Source organism: Leptodactylus fuscus, chromosome 8 (assembly GCF_031893055.1).
Source record: "Leptodactylus fuscus isolate aLepFus1 chromosome 8, aLepFus1.hap2, whole genome shotgun sequence".
Classification (NCBI taxonomy): Eukaryota; Metazoa; Chordata; class Amphibia; order Anura; family Leptodactylidae; genus Leptodactylus; species Leptodactylus fuscus.
The window spans coordinates 36,387,633-36,408,319 of NC_134272.1; the positions used below are offsets into that span (position 1 = coordinate 36,387,633).

The 20,687-nt window shown below is 42.7% G+C and overlaps 1 protein-coding gene across 1 annotated transcript in view; it reads left to right on the top strand.

Annotated features, from left to right (window-relative positions):
* PIKFYVE (phosphoinositide kinase, FYVE-type zinc finger containing) overlaps positions 1-20,687 on the top strand; it is a 123,596-nt gene that overhangs the window by 59,553 nt on the left and 43,356 nt on the right. The window contains exons 29-34 of the mRNA XM_075284849.1: positions 161-218; positions 5,110-5,247; positions 8,650-8,770; positions 9,133-9,228; positions 11,727-11,810; positions 13,392-13,492. Coding sequence (XP_075140950.1) covers positions 161-218; positions 5,110-5,247; positions 8,650-8,770; positions 9,133-9,228; positions 11,727-11,810; positions 13,392-13,492 — 598 coding nt within the window. The remainder of the gene's footprint in view (positions 1-160; positions 219-5,109; positions 5,248-8,649; positions 8,771-9,132; positions 9,229-11,726; positions 11,811-13,391; positions 13,493-20,687) is intronic.

Consider the following 20,687-nt stretch of genomic DNA (forward strand, 5'->3'; position numbering starts at 1 on the left):
AATTATTCTTTCTCTAGCTCCACACAGATTGAAGTTTTGTGAAAGCAGACGACATTTTCGAGGATGTGCAGGTCATTTATCGTAAAAAATCCTCTGTTAAACTATTACCTTTATTAAATGTTGACTGCAGGCCGCTAACATTGCTGTGTTTGATTTCTAGGCAAGTGGTATGGATGCTTCGCCACGTAACTCATCTCCTGCACAGAATGGAGACAGAGGTTTGTCAATTGTTTTTAAAGATTTACTGTGGCATTTATACAAATTCACAATCCTTCAGAAGAAAGATGAAATTGCTTATACTAGCCAAAGCCGAATCTTTTCTCTACCTGCCGACAGCTATTTGTTCTGGCAGAGCAGGGTACTGGTTGATTTTGGTGGTGCTTTTGCCATCTCATCTAAACTAACTACCAGGCAAAAGAAGTATAACGGCGGATATCGGGTCTTTAAAGATGGCAACATCAGAGTGGCTGCCATAGCTGCTTGCTGTCTGCAGTATTGTGCATTTCACTACACGGTGCCTCCCAACCCCTTCCCCAAGTTAAAAACCTTGGGGCCGGTCATCAGCAGGTTTATACCTTTATCGGTGCGGGATGGCTCCCACGTGGCAAGATTGCGGGAGTTGTCTTGTTACTTATGAAGGCCCCCAGGCCTGTGGGACAGTCTACGGGACATACAATTAAATGATTGCAGGTTCAAAGCCCCCATAGTGGGGGCTAAAGAAAATCAAAAGGGCCAAACCACTCTCCCTCCCCCCCCCCCCCCCAGTTTCGCCTCCTGTGAAAATTTGAATAAAGAGCAATTAAAACTTGACATTCCTCAAAATACAAAATGGCATAACTAAAAAGTACATTTGACTCCTCAAAAAAACAAAAAAAAAGCATCCCTGTGGAAAGCTAACAAAAAATGATGGATGTCACAATATGGCAAATCCAAGAATCTTATTTTATTTTCCAAAGTTATGGATTTTTTCTTTTTTTAATGAGTTAAAACTTAAAAAAAAAATCTGAAAATTTGATATCCCTGGAATCATACTAAACCATAGAATGCAGGTGACTTGTCATTTCAGCCGCACACTGAACACCGTAGATACAAAGCTTGTTGGAAAGCCACACAAATGCAGTTTTTCACCTCTTCCACCCCTGCTCTGAATTTTTTCCAGTTTCCTAGTACATCATACAGAATAATAAATGGTACCATTACAAAGTACCGCCAATTTTAAACCCTCCTATAGCTGTGAATGGAAAAAAAAAACAGTTAAGTGGTTAAAGTGAAGGGAGACCTTTTATATATGGTTGGTTTCCTGGTCAACCATCATCCCATTCACTTTGTAGTGGGTATTGTGTGAACACGCTGGAGACATGTTAGTGTATGGGCTCAGTCTTTTGTTTCCATGTGCCATGGTTGTTTCCCTTCACATTGTTCTATATTTTAGACCTAATTGTTAGTAAAGAGAATTTTGATAGGGCCTTCTGGAAACTGTAATAATCATAATGGCCATCTGCCAAACTACTCTGTAAGGGGGCGTTCACACTACCGTCGGTGTCCGACATGTAGTGTCTGCTCAAAATCTGTCGCGGACACTAGCTGTGTCCGTGACACCTGTCATTCACTTGAATGGGCGTTCTTTTGCACTCCGTGCCCATCCTTCCCTGTCCGCAAGAGAAGATGTCCGACTTCTCAAGCGGACAGAAGCCATTCAAGTGAATAACAGGTGTCACGGACACATCTAGTGTCCGCTCCTAATGTCCGTGACAGATTTTGAGCGGACACTAGGAGCGGACACTACATGTCGGACACCGACGGTAGTGTGAACACTCCCTAATATAACCATCGCCCTGTGCCACTGTCTTCTATAGAGGATTCTGGGAATGGACGGGGACTATATTGCTGTGAATCTTTGTCCACAAGCAGCTGAAAAATATGGAACCGCTAAATAGAAGGTTGTTATACTGTGTGGGTTTTTTTTATCTGGTTTTTGTTTAGGGTTGTTGAATATATTTATTAAAGCATTTGCATTTAGTTCTACTTGATAACGTTCTAGTTCTTAGGATCTCAATGCAGTCTAATTCTGAGCCTGAAGGAGGAGGATTGACTATACATGCTATGTGTCACATGCCCTGGGCAGGGAAGGAATTAATGCCTGCACTCTTAATTTATTTAGTGTTATGAGACTGTCACTATTGATCTGCCTTGTGCTATAATCCTGACACTTCTAGTTACTGGAATAAAATCTTAAATCAGAATAATATCCTGGGGTGTATTGATAAACCTAAAGTAAGAGGATTATAATGATGCTTATCTTGTCAGAACGCTGCCTGGATCTGTGTCTGACTCAGCAGGGTTTTGTTCATATAGACGCCTCTGTCTTGAAGGCCATTTTCTATTCTTGTTCTGTTGAAGAGTCAGTTATGTCCTGTAGATTATAGACTGCACTCACTTGACATTTTCTTGGTTAGCTGTCTCTTTTTCCCAGTGAAGTGGTTGCACATTAAAGCCATTGTGAATGCTTGAACCTGAACTGCAAAGACCTGCAAATACAATAATGAACAATTGACATTATCAAAATGTTCCCAGTGCATCTGAGTGTCTGATTCCTGCCTTAGGCTAAGTTCACAAGAAAGGCAAGTGGCTTTGTCTTTGGCTTCCAGTATAATAATAAAGGAAAATGTAAACTTTAAAGAAGTCATCCAGAAAAAAAACTAATTTTCTCATCCCCACACTCTGCATTTGATTGTCACTTTCCAGGCTGCTTTCATGTATACTGCCCTGCTGATCAGATATCTTGTCTCTATGTTCAGTACAGTTATCCTTCTGTCTATATTCTCCTAAATAGCTTAAGTATATAGTTAGGGAGACTGAGCTATGGGTGGCGTAACTACGAATGAATGGGCCCCAAGGTGAACATTTGACATGCCGGCCCTCCCCCACCTGCATGCACAAAAACCACATTCCTGCACACACTGTTATGCTCCATAGTGAGCCCTTGCATACACTATTCTGCCCTATAGTGGTCCCTCTCCACAGTATTCTGCCCCATAGTGGCCCCTGCCCATAAACAATTATTATACTCTATGGTCTTTTCAGACCCCAAAGTATAATGATCGGAGACACAGGGGAGGAAACAAACATAAACAATGTTACTTACCTCTCCTGGGCTCCGTTGCCCTCCCCGATGATTTTGACCATGTTCAATGATGCACTAGGTGTCGTGTGAGCTGGGCCTGCTACGTGATATAAGTGTTTATCAGTAGCTAGTGCCAGACGCTTGTCTTCACCTGTTCATTATTCAGGAAGTCATAAACTGACTCTGAGGACTTTTCACCACCTCTACTGTTTCCGGCACAGTTGCAGCATTTTTGTAGCAATCGGTACAGTTACTTTTTGAGCCAGAAGTACTATTTAGTCTCTCAAGAAGGTGGTCCCAGATATGAGAAGGCAAGGGGTGTGAATCTGGATACTGACCATGTGCATTTAGCTTTAGAGCTCTGAATTATACCAATTTGTCTCTTGCACTGGCCCAAGGCCACCCACTTCACATTAGAGGGTCTAATTTGCCTGTTAGGCATCAAAACCAAGTGCAGGAATGAGGACTGGAGAATAAAATTCTAACTGTGTCAGAATCCCTAGGGCAGCATCTGTATAAGGATGTACACTCACCGGCCACATTATTAGGTACACCATGCTAGTAATGGGTTGGACCCCCTTTTGCCTTCAGAACTGCCTCAATTCTTCGTGGCATAGATTCAACAAGGTGCTGGAAGCATTCCTCAGAGATTTTGGTCCATATTGACATGATGGCATCACACAGTTGCCACAGATTTGTCGGCTGCACATCCATGATGCGAATCTCCCGTTCCACCACATCCCAAAGATGCTCTATTGGATTGAGATCTGGTGACTGTGGAGGCCATTGGAGTACAGTGAACTCATTGTCATGTTCAAGAAACCAGTCTGAGATGATTCCAGCTTTATGACATGGCGCATTATCCTGCTGAAAGTAGCCATCAGATGTTGGGTACATTGTGGTCATAAAGGGATGGACATGGTCAGCAACAATACTCAGGTAGGCTTTGGCGTTGCAACGATGCTCAATTGGTACCAAGGGGCCCAAAGAGTGCCAAGAAAATATTCCCCACACCATGACACCACCACCACCAGCCTGAACCGTTGATACAAGGCAGGATGGATCCATGCTTTCATGTTGTTGACGCCAAATTCTGACCCTACCATCCGAATGTCGCAGCAGAAATCGAGACTCATCAGACCAGGCAACGTTTTTCCAATCTTCAATTGTCCAATTTCGATGAGCTTGTGCAAATTGTAGCCTCAGTTTCCTGTTCTTAGCTGAAAGGAGTGGCACTCGGTGTGGTCTTCTGCTGCTGTAGCCCATCTGCCTCAAAGTTCGACGTACTGAGCGTTCAGAGATGCTCTTCTGGCTACCTTGGTTGTAACGGGTGGCTATTTGAGTCACTGTTGCCTTTCTATCAGCTCGAACCAGTCTGGCCATTCTCCTCTGACCTCTGGCATCAACAACGCATTTCCGCCCACAGAACTGCCGCTCACTGGATGTTTTTTCTTTTTTCGGACCATTCTCTGTAAACCCTAGAGATGGTTGTGTGTGAAAATCCCAGTAGATCAGCAGTTTCTGAAATACTCAGACCAGCCCTTCTGGCACCAACAACCATGCCACGTTCAAAGGCACTCAAATCACCTTTCTTCCCCATACTGATGCTCGGTTTGAACTGCAGGAGATTGTCTTGACCATGTCTACATGCCTAAATGCACTGAGTTGCCGCCATGTGATTGGCTGATTAGAAATTAAGTGTTAACGAGCAGTTGGACAGGTGTACCTAATAAAGTGGCCGGTGAGTGTACATAAATGGTGTTGGTGGAGATGGAGACAGGTCCTATTTAACTCCTGTACATTTTATCTGGTTGATGTAGCAAATGGAAAGATTCAGATGGAAATCAATATGTGAAAAAAAAAAAAAAAAAAAAACCTACATATGGTAATACTGGCTGAATTTTATATAATGTCTGTTTTACTAAATAATTACATCTCCCATTAAATAACTATTCTTTAAATCATTCTTTATTCACTTTTTGCAGAGGATCGATTCATGACCACTTTATCTCAGAGTTCCACTGGCTCCACACACCTGCAGATCCCAAGTCCTCCGGAGCTGGTTTCCGATCAAGTCTTTACTAGTGTCACTACGGAAATGGATACTGCCAGCAGTTGTGAAGGTATATGTATTGTCATTTGCCTTGCTTTACTGTACTGGCCTGGTATTTGGGTTGTACTTTGTTACAAGTGATTGGTTACTCCTTTGGTGTTGGTGGCACTGTTATACCATCTGGATGTACATGGGATTCTGGATAGCGGGACTTATGAGGAATCCTATTATTAGTCTGATCTATTTTTGAGAAATACTTGGTCGGCAGTATAGGAATGATGTCACACATACATCTGTGGCCTGTCACCAAGCCAGCCTGCAGTATGAAGCTGTTTATTGCCGGCTCCGTACAGTAGTCTCTGTCTATTGTATTTACTCTTTAAAGGAAATTTTATATTACATTCCTCTTTTAGTATAAAAATGTGCTCTGATCTGAATTCGGGTACCTCTCTTTATTATACATGATCAACCAGTGCCCTGTACATTTCCTCCTTGGGAAGAAAGTCTGATTGAATCTCCGAGGTATGCTCACTTCATACAATTTGCTAGATAAGACATTTCCTGAACATTTATTGACTGCTGTAGCAGTAATATAGTTTGGGCATAGAAAAGAATATAAAAATATCTAGTCTACATTGACATTTATGTATCTATTCTGCATTCAGTTTACATTCACATTCTTGTCAGTAGCGCTTTTTGGGGCAGACTCTAAACCCATCCGCTACTAAAATGTCTTACTGAATACTAAATAACATACAAGAAAAAGCTACTTTTTTTTGTTTTAGTTTCTTGTGCTGGAGGAATCGTTGAGATCTGCTGTAATAGGTAGCGCTTTGCATGAAAATGCCTTGCAGGGCTTATTTTTTTTTAGCCTTTGATATAACTTGCGCTATGGGGTAATGGTAGCGTGTAAATAAGTAATGAGTATATATCTCCTGCCATGACCTATCCATACTAACAGAGCTGTTATTTGACTTGCAGCCTTACCCGTAAATACTTCTGGTTGTCAGAGAAATTATTCCTCTGTGGTTCTGTCAGTAGCTGGTACTTGGATAACAGCAGGATTTATGTGTTTTTAGGGAAATTCTAAATACAGAGGCTGCCCGGGGGGGGGGATAACATTTTTGAAAGGGTGAATTAAAAAATAGAAGATTTCCTGCATCTCCTGGTTCTTGCTGGGTCTTCTCTCCTATGTCCAAGATAAATATCTCTGCACTCAACCAGATTTTAGCCGTAAGTTCACAGCAGGGGACTTGCACTTCCAATAACACTCTACAAAGCCACAATAAATCCCATTCAACACAGATGTTTATAGCAGTAGGAGTGGAACAGCGTAGATGGTGTGATCAGCCACGATTAGCAGAAGGTTAAAAAAAAAAAGTTTTTTTTTTTTTTTTTTTTTTTTTTTTAAATTCTCAATATCCTATGTGAGTTTTCCGAACTGTATTCGGTCAAGAACTCAACCCATATAGACTTTCTGGTATTTCAGCATAACCTGTAACATATGTGTGTGTATGTAGTATTTCCGGTAATCCCTATAAAGCTAGGTTGATGTGTATTCAGGTCCCAAGCGGACCCCCCCCCCCCCCCCAAACAGAAACCTAATTCATATAAAAAAGTGGTGACCTAAGGAAACCCGCTGACCCCATAGACTATAATGGCGTCCGTGTGGCTGCTGCTCGGTTTCCTCCCGAAAAGGGTGTAAAATGCGGAGAAGGGCCATGGAATCTCCGAATGTAGAACGAGTGCTGGTGTGAATCCAGCGTCACACTTGTACTGGGCAAAAAATTTACATGCCAGGGCCAACCACACCAGCATATGGTCTCACAAGGGGTCTGAGGATCTCATCTCTGTACCTAATAGCGGTCAGGCTACCTCTGGCGAGCACATGGAGGGCTGTGCGGCCCTCCAAAGAAATGCTTCCCCAAACCATTACTAACCCACTGCCAAACCGGTCATGATGAAGGATGTTCCAGGCAGCAGATCGCTCTCCAGGACTTCCATGATGTCCATTGATGATTTTTGTATGATTTTTGTTATCACATTCAACTTTGTACAACATAAAGTATTCAATGAGAATATTTCATTAATTCAGATCTAGGATGTGTTATTTGAATGTTCCCTTTATTTTTTTGAGCCTTGTAGATAGATATACCTATATCTAATTACCCATTTCTAAAATGCTAGTGGACACATGATCTCACCCACTTAAAGGGGTTGTCCCATCACAAGGATCCTATCTATACTGCTGCTTAATGTGAATGTAAGACTTTTCCTAAATACACTGCTTCAGCAAAACTGCTTTGTTTGTCCACTATCTACTTTATTCAATTCTTTGTGGCCACAGCCCTGACTTAGCTGCTCATGAGTCAAGTGATGTATCTGCTGCTCTCAGGGGGGAGGGAAGAGGGGCTAAGTGCACGGGAGCGAGCCTGTGTATCTAGCTATTCCTGTGTCTACACCACGTGACCTAGGTCCTGCACTCAGATAGGGGAGAGGAGCTGCTTTCATTTCTTCTGTTCTCCCAGTTATCAGACTAGCTAATTCAATTGTGTTCATTATGGCAGAGACAGGCAGTCTCTGTATGTAACACAGAATGGAGTTGCTGCTGCCTGTACTTCATAGTCCATATGGGTGGGCGGAGCTAAATGGCAGGTTGCATGTGAAACCCCGCCCACCAAATGATGCAAGAAACCAGGAAGAAAGAAGATTTTACAGCAGTAAAGACTGATGAGTATGTGAGGTGGGAATACCCCTTTAAGCAGGATTCACACTAGCGTCTGTCTCCGACAGCTAGTGTCTAATGCTAATGTCCGCGGAAGATTTTAGCATCGGACAATAGCTGTTTACATTACAATTTGCATGATTTTAAATGGGACATAATGTAGTGTCCTTAAGTGTCCGATTTTTCAAGCGGACAGCTAAATCCTACATGTAGTGTCCTACGAGTAGAATTTAACTGTCTGCTTGAAAAATCAGACATCTTTGTAAATGGACACTTAAGGACACCCACGGACACTACATGGTGTCCCATTTAAAATCATGCAAATTGTAACTGACACATCTAGTGTATAATGCTAATTTCCACGGAAGATTTTAGCATCGGACACTAGCTGTCAGACACAGACATTCCCACCCACTGTTTCATGAATTCCAGTGCAGTCAAAAATCAATGAATCGATGAGCATAGAAGTGTATATCTTGAATTTTGATGTAATGGCAGAGAAAAGGACACTTATCAAATATCTGCTGGTGGATATAACACCCTGGGACTAGTGTATAACATATCTTTGTTTGGATACCCCTTAAGTGTTGAGACAAGGAGTGTGGAAGCCACCAATGCTGTCATTTTTATGGTTGTGGATGATATGAGCAATGAATTTCTGGGATTTAGGAGATCTGTATGTATATGACTGGCATTTTACATTGATGACCTTGTCGCACACTTATTTGTAACCTCTTCATATTTTAGATGTTTTTGATGGTCATTTGTTGGGCTCCACTGACAGTCAGGTGAAGGAGAAATCCACCATGAAAGCAATATTTGCAAACCTGCTTCCTGGAAACAGCTATAACCCTATTCTGCTGCCTTTGTAAGTATCTAGACTTGGTAAATCAGAACACCACAAAATTAGTGAGATTGGTGAGACTGTATTTATTGTACCAACAACCCTCCCATATTGCTCTTAATACGGTTATTATGCTCCGGTAACTGTTGTAAAGGTAATGTCAAATAACGGCAGTACTGGAGAAATGGTTACTCCCAAAGTCATGTTAAGAAAAAATTATCCAAGTCCTTTTATTTTATCAGAATATCGAATATTTTAGTGTATAGTTCCAGGTTTGCTGTCGCTGTAGTACTGTATAAAATAGATTTACGTAGCAATTTTACTTTTTTGGTAAATTATTGCCAATTAACAATCATTAAAATGCCTGACTTCTTGTCTTACTGCAGTGATCCAGACAAGCACTACCTTATGTATGAGCACGAGCGTGTGCCTATAGCCGTGTGTGAGAAGGAGCCGAGTTCAATCATTGCATTTGCTCTAAGGTATTATATGCTGAATTTTATCATATTCATATGAATTATATTTCTTACAACTGTTTGAATACTGCACATTTATTGTATTGTATTTTTTTGTGTTCCATGTATTTTTAGCAATACATTGCTCTATTTTAGGCATCTTTTAAAATGTAACTACACGGCTCTGGCAGCATTGGTGCCATTAGTAAATGTTGTAATAGTAAACTGATGGGTATTGGCAAGCTGTTTAAACCATTAGGGATTGTCGCTTTTATGTGAAGCTGCTTATAAAGATGCCGAAACAGCTGTCTTGATGAGATCCATGTGTTTAAAGGGATTCTATCATTAAAATCACTTTTTTTTTTTTTTTTTTTTTTTTTTTTTTTTTTCTTGATCACACGTAGGAATAGCCTTAAGAAAGGCTTTTCTTTTCCTACCTTTAGATGTCTTCTCCACGCTGCCGTTCGGTAGCAATCCCGGTTTTCGTCTGTATGCAAATGAGTAATCTTGTAGCACTGGGAGTGTCCCCAGTGCTGCGAGAGAAATCTCCATTGCTGCCTCCATTTTATTCAGGAACGGCCTCTCTGCGCGTCTTCTTTCGGAGCTGGGTTTAAACTTCTACGCATGCGCAGTCGGCTCTGCCATTGGGACTTGGGCAGAGCTGACTGCACATGTGCGCGACCATTTTTTTTGTGGCTGCTAACATGAGCATACTGCACACGCGCAGTACCCTCCTGTAGTTCAATGTAGTACAGAGTTTAAGCTTCCACAAAAAAAAAAAATGGCCGCAGGCATTTACAGTCGGCTCTGCCCATGTCCTGATGGCAGAGCCAACTGCACATGCAGAGAAGTTTGAGCCCAGCTCTGGAAGAAGACCTGCAGAGAGGCCGTTCCTGCAGAAGGAGATGTCTCTCGCAGCAATGGGGACGTCCCCAGTGCTGCAAGAGAACTCATTTGCATACAGACAAAAACCTGGATTTCTACCGAATGGTGGCGCAGAGAAGACATCTAAAGGTAGAAGATTAGCCTTTCTTAAAGGGGTTGGCCACCTTCAGACCAATATTGACAAACAAATGTACAATAAAAAGTTATACATTTTTCCAATATACTTTCTGTATCAATTCCTCAGTTTTCTAGATCTCTGCTTGCTGTCATTCGTTCTGATACATCTAGAGGATAAAACTCTGACCATGGTCATGTGATTTACGGTCCATGGTCATGTGATGAGCACACAGGTGTCGCTCGTTAGTCACAGCACAGTAATCAGACCTCTGCCTGGTAATCAGCTGTGCACCTGTGTGCTCATCACATGACCATGGACCGTAAATCACATGACCATGGTCAGAGTTTTATCCACTACAAGTAACAGAATGAATGACAGCAAGCAGAGATCTAGAAAACCAGGAGGAATTGATACAGAAAGTATATTGGAAAATTGTATCTCTTTTTATTGTACATTTGTTTGTCAATATTGGTCTCAAAGTGGCCAACCCCTTTAAGGTTATTCCTACGTGTGATCGAGAAAAATGAGATTTTAATGATGGAATCTCTTATATAAGCACTGTTCTATGTTTTCTAATGGTGGGGAGATAACTGATTTATTAGATACTGTACACTCGCTCCATTAAGAAACCAGTAAGAGAAACAAGGCAAAAAATTCAAAGGGGACAAAAGTAGAAGTAGTAGTGCACAGGATTTCATGGAAAGTAACCAAAATCAAATGATATATACTGTATATTACTATATTAATGTCGCAAATGCACATTCAGCAGGAGTGGAGAGGCTGGGTGTGGGTATGAGCAGTGGTGGGCAGTGCTCCCATTCACTTCACTGGGTGCATCAGAGATGGCGGCTTCTCCCAGTTTGAGGTGTGTGTGTGTGTGTGTTTGTTTTTTTTTTCCTCTGGCCAGTGTCTCGCTTTAACTTTTGGCACATGCTATATAATGTTTCGTCGCCAACAAATGCTTCATTTGCTTCTCCGTCTCCAAAGCCACACAAAACGCCCATATTTGGCTTCTCTGGCATCTGAATTCCATAGGCCCTTAAAAGTTCCTGGGTGTCACCCCAAAACCTCCCTTAGTCCCTGCATCCAAAAAAAAAAATGTTTGAGGTCCAATCCCTCTCCTCTACATCCTGGGCAGCAGGCCCATTGTAAGTAGCGTTCCTGGGGTCGGAGCCATTGTCAGAGGCATGAATGGAAATTCCTGTATAAACCTTTCTCTATCTTGAGACTGAAAACTTTCTGACAGTAGAAAAACAAATGAAGTGCATTGTGGTATTGATGAGAATATGTAGGGAATGTTCCGCTTCTACTCAGAAGTTCTTCTTTTAATTATTCATAGTAAACTGAGAGAGTCTGTCCTACGTTTATCATGATGATCTCTCGAACAAAGATTTGTACTTTGAAGTGTGCGCACTTGAGGCTTTAAGGAAATGAATGAATAATACATTGCTGAATGAGAACAATTTGTATATAATGGGATATTAATTGGTGACATATTTCTCCATCTCTGCTCACTTTATAGCTGTAAAGAATATAGAAATGCCTTGGATGATTTGTCTAAGGCTTCTCCGAAGATCTGCCCAGAAGAAGGCGCTCTGCCTAGCAAGTATGTTCAGCATCTACGGTACTGTATACTACATTATTCTGTCCTATGCTTCAGTGCAATAGAGAAATCAAAGGGGGATGTGATGAGCTGTACAACTGTGCAGTCACTGCTGAACCAGCACATAGTCACATCTTCATTCCCAATGGAGCCAATTATGACTTATCATTAGTGAAATAAACTGAGCTGCTCACTTTTTATTTGACATATCACTTACGAAATGCCATTACAGGGACAAGCATGGAAACTATAGAAAGATGGATTCTATTGACGAAATCAGTGTTTGTTGTAATTGTGGCCTGCTTCTGTTCCTTTTTACGAAGATTGCTTGTAAATATATTTCATCTGTGTAATAGAGATATGAGCAGTACAATGTACACCGGAAAATCCATTTATACGTGGCCAAGCATATCCACTTATGTATACAAGCATTTTACAAAGACAAAAACCTTAGACAACTTTAATTATTGCACTTTATGCTGACTAAATGGGATAAGTCAACTAATAATTTATCTGTATTTTTACAACACTTGTATTCTCCCGTTTCCAACACTGTCTTGAATGACTGTAGAATACAAGACACAAAGTTGCACCTTTAGAAAGATGTACTAATGCAGAAGTTGTAGAAGACTTTGACCATCTCCATCAGCTCCAGTCCTTTGCACTGGTCGGTAGGTTGCTTCACTGCAGCGCAGTTGGTATCTCTTCTGTAGCTCCTACTGTTCCCAAACAATTATCGCAGTTAGTTTTGGTGCATTATGTGCTATCAAATGTAAAGTGGGTGCTCTCTAGTATAAGCAGGCAAGGAGTTGTGATTCAGAGCTCTGATAACATCCACTTTTGGAAAGAGTGAGTCTGCCTCTATTAACAGATGCTGAGAACCGGAGTTGATGGAGATGGTGGGAAAGTAAAGTGCCAGTATTGCCCTGTCAGATACATTTATCTATGCAATTACAATACTACACTTCCATGATTGCAGTAAAATAAATGGCACCATGAACACTATTTTTATAACACCCATTCACCCCTTTAACAATGGTTCTGACTCCTGAAATGATTTTTGTTGTCTGGAAAGAATGTATGGCTTGCATGCAAGTCTGCATCAAAATGCAACCCAGTGATAAGGCTTTAATGTCAGTAAAGGCACCAAATACAAGCTGTCTGCAAGATATGGTACATAGTACAATCTATTTGTTCGCTCCACTCTTGTGTTACGTGAATGAACTAAAGAGAAAACTCAATTAAATCAATATTTATTATTGCCTCTTGAAGGAGACCTGGCAGTGATGAGGTGGTCTCCGCAGAGCTCTGATTTCAATCCCATTTAGACTTGAATTTGTTGAAGATGTTTGTTTATATCCATTGTCTTTAGGTTGCTTGACGCATCTTGGATAACTAACCACAAATTCCTTCAGAAACTGTATGTAATTTATCTAGATCGATACCTAGAATTGGTGGTTTTAATTAAAGGTGCTCACACCAAACATTGATTTTAGATTTCTCTTTTGTTCATGCAATAATATATGTATATGTGCACACAATGCATACATGTATTTACTGTAGACTTGGTTTTCTTCTTTGTAGTATGATGGACAACAGGCCGAAAACCAGCAGTCCATCCAGAGTGCAAGACAATAGCCTGACTCAGTCTAACCGCACATCAGAAGCAGAACCTCCGAGTGCAGGTATGTGAGTAGAGGGTAATGATGATCCGCTTTGTCATTTATCCTTTCTTATTGAAGGGTTCTTATTTTTTTTCCTACCATCATATAGTGAAGAACCAGATTACCATAATGTTGATTCGTTATTTACCCAACAGTCAAACGTTCCATTCACTAGAAGCTTTATGTTGTATTCACATGCAGATTTGTGGCAGGAGTGTCTGTTACTGGCCTATTCATCCAAGAGAGTCTTGGAGGAACAACCCCATTGATATGCATGATATGGATTTTTCAGCCTTAGAAAATTCAACAAATCTGATGCATATGAACATACACTTATCCTGTGTTTGTGTGTTTTTCACTCCCAGCACTTTTCACCTGTGTATCATAGCATCATCCCTGTTACCATCTAAATGTATACAAGAACCAGTTCCAGAAGAGCAATCATGAAAAATTATACGAAAAATCTAGAAATAATTATGTAAAGAGAATATTCTCTCTGCACCCGAGAGCTCCGGTTGCATTATATATGACTGTTTTGTGCATGGTATTCCAGGTGGAAATGCACATTCACTGTATGGTTTGTCACTTGGATCCAAATAATTTATTTGCATGACCAACTTTCCTAAAATAAGGATTAGCAGTTTTAGGGTTTACTCTTTGAGTGGAGATGGTTTTGGTTGATTTTATGCACCGCACCATAAGCTTACTGGTTGTACTTCACCACTTATCAGACATTTCTTTCCTCTGCCTCATGCATTGTCTGCAGCTGTCCATTCATTGGGGCTCCTATTTATGGGAGATACCAGGGACTCACTAAATGAGGCTTATTGAGGTTATTGGGGCATTTGCTTTATTCTTGACACTCGAGGTTCACAGAGATAATGCTTCATTTGCATTGGGATGGACCGGAAATACTGTATTCAATGGGTATTTATCAACCTTTTTTTTAGCGTACGTGTGGTGATGTGACAAATCTTGGTTGCAAGGCCCTTTCCTACATTAAACATGTGACTTGTTCCCTGTTCTGCAATTCTGTTGCCAGTTTCTATAATCATGACTGATGCAGGCCCGGGGTAGTGACTCCTTAGGGTGACATACTTAATATAACTCATGCCACCTGCTAAGAGACACCAGCTTCTTGATCAATCGGGTATGACTCGAGCTTGTCCAGGACTTAGTTTCTCAATTATAAAAATACATATTTTTTATAGAGCACCAACATATTCCGCAGCTTTTTACAAATTAGACATTAAAGTATTAGTCAATTCACACAATGGGACTGTGGGCCCTGCTCACAAGAGCATATAATCTGAGGTAGAGGGGTGACTCCTCTAGAGGTAGCAGGCGGTATTGCTTATACAGTGGTCCAACAATCATACAGCTTTATTTTTCTACCATCCACCCCCATGTTAGTTTGTAATTGGCAAATTATACCCAAGTCGTTCCTGCTCTTAGTTCTATATTCTAGTCCTTGCTATTTGTAATTTCTCTGTATCAGATGATGTTGTAGAAATTGGAGACTAGGCTCATCTGGGTACAGGACATCATAAAGAAAGGGGTTGGCAGTATCTTCTGTGTGCTTCTGTGTGGGTGCAATTTACCATGTGGGGTGTCAGTAAAGAGAGCAACATACTGTGTGGGGAATCAGTAAAGTGAGTGTTATATCATGTGGGGATTCACTAAAGCAAATGTACTACCATTTGGGGGGCCAATAAGCAGAGCATTATACCAGTAGAAGCCAGGAAGCACAGTTTCCTTGTCTACCATCCAGGCACTTGTTCACATTCATACCCACCAGTCTCCACCCGAGCCGGGCACTTAACTAAAGTAAATTTGGTGTCATGGCGCACATTACATGTCCTACCATTGACATACTGCCTCATCATGAATGAGAAACCTGGATTTCTATGGACTGGAACCATATTGTCTATAGTGATGAATCCAGGTTCTGTTTGTAACTATGTACCCTGTCATCGTATCCCACAGTTACATAGTAGATGAGGTTGGATAAAGACATTAGTCCATCAAGTCCAACCTATAACCCTACAATCCCCTACAGTGTTGATCCAGGGGAAGGCAAAAAACCCCATGAGGCTCATGCCAATTGCCCTATTTCAGGGGAAAAAATTCCTTCCAGACTCCAAATCTGGCAGTCAGTATAAAACCCTGGATCAACGTGTCCTTAAAATCTAGAGACCATAACCCGTTATATTTTTCTCTTCAAGAAAGGCATCCAGGCCCTCTTTGAACTTGTTTAATGAATCCGCCATCACCACTTCCTGGGGCAGAGAGTTCCAGAGCCTCGCTGTTCTTACTGTGAAGAATCCCCTTCTATGTTTCTGGTGAAACCTTCTCTCCTCCAGACGTAGAGGATGTCCTCTTGTCACTGTCACTAGCCTAGGAGTAAAAAGATCATTAGAAAGTTCTTTGTATTGTCCCTTCATGTATTTGTACATTGTTATTAGATCTCCCCGTAGACGCCTTTTCTCTAAACTGAATAACTCCAAGTTTGTTAATCTATCGTTGTACTCCAGTCCACCCATTCCCTTAATCATTTTGGTTGCCCGTCTTTGCACTTTTTCAAGTTCACTTATGTCTCTTGTATATCGGGGCCCAAAATTGCGCACAATATTCTAAGTGTGGCCGTACCAGTGATTTGTATAGAGGCATAACTATGTCCTTGTCATGAGAATCTAGACCTCTTTTGATGCATCCCAAAATTTTATTTTCCTTGGCAGCAGCTGCCTGACACTGGTCATTAAAGGTAAGCTTGCTGTCCACCAAAATCCCGAAGTCTTTTTCATTGACAGTCTTACCCAGTAATTTACTATTTAGTACATAGTCATACATTTTATTACGTCGCCCAAAGTGCATTACTTTACATTTGTCAACATTAAACTTCATTTGCCAGTCTCCGCCCATGCTTCCAGCTTCCTTAGATCCCCCTGTAATATTCTACAATGAACAATGAAGGGAAGGGGGAATGGCCAGGACAAACTGATCAGAGAAACTGGAGGAGAGGGTGAAGGGGGAGGTTGGTGGAAGCAGGAGTGTGGTAGATATCAATATATCAAGGGATGGACAAATCTTCCGAGATTCGATTCAACAAATATTTGTAAGGTCAGCCTCTGTTCACTTCTGGTTCACTTCTGGCAACTCTTTGCATGAGTCATAAGTGCTATTTCTACTTCTGAGGTCTTACGGTTTTAAGTGCTATATCACCAGACTTAATAAATTGCCTCTCAATATATTGCTTAGCTGAGTAGTGCTTTTAGTCATAGTCAATTATTATTAATTATTACATTATAATAAATCGCCACATCGCTTTCATTTTTCAAAGACAAAATACAAATGAAAGCTCTGCTTTGATTCATATAGGTAACAAAGACCAGGAGGGTTTATGTCTTTATGTGAAAATAAATTCATAACAGTTGCGAAGCCATGTCATTTACCGGGATACAAATTAGCCATTGTGTTAATCGAGGTTACAATCTATCTGTGCCAAACTTCATTCAAATCCGTTCAGCCGTTTTTGCATGATTGATAGAGATGAGCGAACACTAAAATGTTCGAGGTTCGAAATTCGATTCGAACAGCCGCTCAATGTTCGTGTGTTCGAACGGGTTTCGAACCCCATTATAGTCTATGGGGAACAGATACTCGTTAAGGGGGAAACCCAAATCCGTGTCTGGAGGGTCACCAAGTCCACTATGACACCCCAGGAAATGATGCCAATACCTCTGGAATGACACTGGGACAGCAGGGGAAGCATGTCTGGGGGCATCTAACACACCAAAGACCCTCTATTACCCCAACATCACAGCCTAACAACTACACACTTTACACACTCAATACCACCTCTCTGACAGTAGGAAAACACCTTGAAACATGTGTATTTGGCACTTGCAGTGAGGAGAGCTTGTCACCAGCAGTGAATTTGGCCCTTGTAGTAAGTTGAGGTTGGCACCAACATTTGTTTTGAAAATCAGGGTGGATTGAGCCTCTAACCAGCAGAGTTTGGGCAAATTCATGGTGGAGGGAGCCTCTAAAAACCCCAGTTTGGACCAATTCATGGTGGAGGGAGACTCTAAAAACCCCAGTTTGGACCAATTCATGGTGGAGGGAGACTCTAAAAACCCCAGTTTGGACCAATTCATGGTGGAGGGAGCCTCTAAAAACCCCAGTTTGGACCAATTCATGGTGGAGGGAGCCTCTAACCAGCCCAGTTTGGACCAATTAATGGTGGAGGGAGCCTCTAAACAGCCAAGTTTTGGGAAATTCATGGTGGAGGGAGCCTCTAACCAGCCCAGTTTGGACCAATTCATGGTGGAGGGAGCCTCTAAACAGCCCAGTTTGGGCAAATTCATGGTGGAGGGAGCCTCTAACCAGCCCAGTTTGGACCAATTAATGGTGGAGGGAGCCTCTAAACAGCCCAGTTTGGACCAATTAATGGTGGAGGGAGCCTCTAAACAGCCAAGTTTGGACCAATTAATGGTGGAGGGAGCCTCTAACCAGCCCAGTTTGGACCAATTAATGGTGGAGGGAGCCTCTAACCAGCCCAGTTTGGACCAATTAATGGTGGAGGGAGCCTCTAAACAGCCAAGTTTTGGGAAATTCATGGTGGAGGGAGCCTCTAACCAGCCCAGTTTGGACCAATTCATGGTGGAGGGAGCCTCTAAACAGCCCAGTTTGGGCAAATTCATGGTGGAGGGAGCCTCTAAAAAACCCAGTTTGGACCAATTCATGGTGGAGGGAGCCTCTAATTAGCCCAGTTTGGACCAATTAATTGTGGAGGGAGCCTCTAACCAGCCCAGTTTGGACCAATTAATGGTGGAGGGAGCCTCTAACCACCCCAGTTTGGGCAAATTCATGGTGGAGGGAGCCTCTAACCAGCCCAGTTTGGACCAATTAATGGTGGAGGGAGCCTCTAAACAGCCAAGTTTTGGGAAATTCATGGTGGAGGGAGCCTCTAACCAGCCCAGTTTGGGCAAATTCATGGTGGAGGGAGCCTCTAACCAGCCCAGTTTGGACCAATTAATGGTGGAGGGAGCCTCTAACCAGCCCAGTTTGGACCAATTAATGGTGGAGGGAGCCTCTAAACAGCCAAGTTTTGGGAAATTCATGGTGGAGGGAGCCTCTAACCAGCCCAGTTTGGACCAATTCATGGTGGAGGGAGCCTCTAAACAGCCCAGTTTGGGCAAATTCATGGTGGAGGGAGCCTCTAACCAGCCCAGTTTGGACCAATTCATGGTGGAGGGAGCCTCTAAACAGCCCAGTTTGGGCAAATTCATGGTGGAGGGAGCCTCTAACCAGCCCAGTTTGGACCAATTAATGGTGGAGGGAGCCTCTAAACAGCCAAGTTTTGGGAAATTCATGGTGGAGGGAGCCTCTAACCAGCCCAGTTTGGACCAATTCATGGTGGAGGGAGCCTCTAAACAGCCAAGTTTTGGGAAATTCATGGTGGAGGGAGCCTCTAAAAAACCCAGTTTGGACCAATTCATGGTGGAGGGAGCCTCTAATTAGCCCAGTTTGGACCAATTAATTGTGGAGGGAGCCTCTAACCAGCCCAGTTTGGACCAATTAATGGTGGAGGGAGCCTCTAACCACCCCAGTTTGGGCAAATTCATGGTGGAGGGAGCCTCTAACCAGCCCAGTTTGGACCAATTAATGGTGGAGGGAGCCTCTAAACAGCCAAGTTTTGGGAAATTCATGGTGGAGGGAGCCTCTAACCAGCCCAGTTTGGACCAATTCATGGTGGAGGGAGCCTCTAAACAGCCCAGTTTGGGCAAATTCATGGTGGAGGGAGCCTCTAAACAGCCCAGTTTGGGCAAATTCATGGTGGAGGGAGCCTCTAACCAGCCCAGTTTGGACCAATTAATGGTGGAGGGAGCCTCTAAACAGCCAAGTTTTGGGAAATTCATGGTGGAGGGAGCCTCTAACCAGCCCAGTTTGGACCAATTAATGGTGGAGGGAGCCTCTAACCAGCCCAGTTTGGACCAATTAATGGTGGAGGGAGCCTCTAACCAGCCCAGTTTGGACCAATTAATGGTGGAGGGAGCCTCTAAACAGCCAAGTTTTGGGAAATTCATGGTGGAGGGAGCCTCTAACCAGCCCAGTTTGGACCAATTCATGGTGGAGGGAGCCTCTAAACAGCCCAGTTTGGGCAAATTCATGGTGGAGGGAGCCTCTAAAAAACCCAGTTTGGACCAATTCATGGTGGAGGGAGCCTCTAATTAGCCCAGTTTGGACCAATTAATTGTGGAGGGAGACTCTAACCAGCCCAGTTTGGACCAATTAATGGTGGAGGGAGCCTCTAAAAAACCCAGTTTGGACCAATTCATGGTGGAGGGAGCCTCTAATTAGCCCAGTTTGGACCAATTAATTGTGGAGGGAGCCTCTAACCAGCCCAGTTTGGACCAATTAATGGTGGAGGGAGCCTCTAACCACCCCAGTTTGGACCAATTCATGGTGGAGGGAGCCTCTAACCACCCCAGTTTGGACCAATTCATGGTGGAGGGAGCCTCTAACCAGCCCAGTTTGGACCAATTAATGGTGGAGGGAGCCTCTAAACAGCCCAGTTTGGGCAAATTCATGGTGGAGGGAGCCTCTAACCAGCCCAGTTTGGACCAATTAATGGTGGAGGGAGCCTCTAACCACCCCAGTTTGGGCAAATTCATGGTGGAGGGAGCCTCTAACCAGCCCAGTTTGGACCAATTAATGGTGGAGGGAGCCTCTAAACAGCCAAGTTTTGTGAAATTCATGGTGGAGGGAGCCTCTAACCAGCCCAGTTTGGGCAAATTCATGGTGGAGGGAGCCTCTAAAAAAACCCAGTTTGGACCAATTCATGGTGGAGGGAGCCTCTAATTAGCCCAGTTTGGACCAATTAATTGTGGAGGGAGCCTCTAACCAGCCCAGTTTGGACCAATTAATGGTGGAGGGAGCCTCTAAAAAACCCAGTTTGGACCAATTCATGGTGGAGGGAGCCTCTAATTAGCCCAGTTTGGACCAATTAATTGTGGAGGGAGCCTCTAACCACCCCAGTTTGGACCAATTCATGGTGGAGGGAGCCTCTAACCACCCCAGTTTGGACCAATTCATGGTGGAGGGAGCCTCTAAACAGCCCAGTTTGGGCAAATTCATGGTGGAGGGAGCCTCTAACCAGCAGAGTTGGTGGAAATCAGGGTGGAGGGAGCCTCTAACCAGCAGAGTTGGGGGA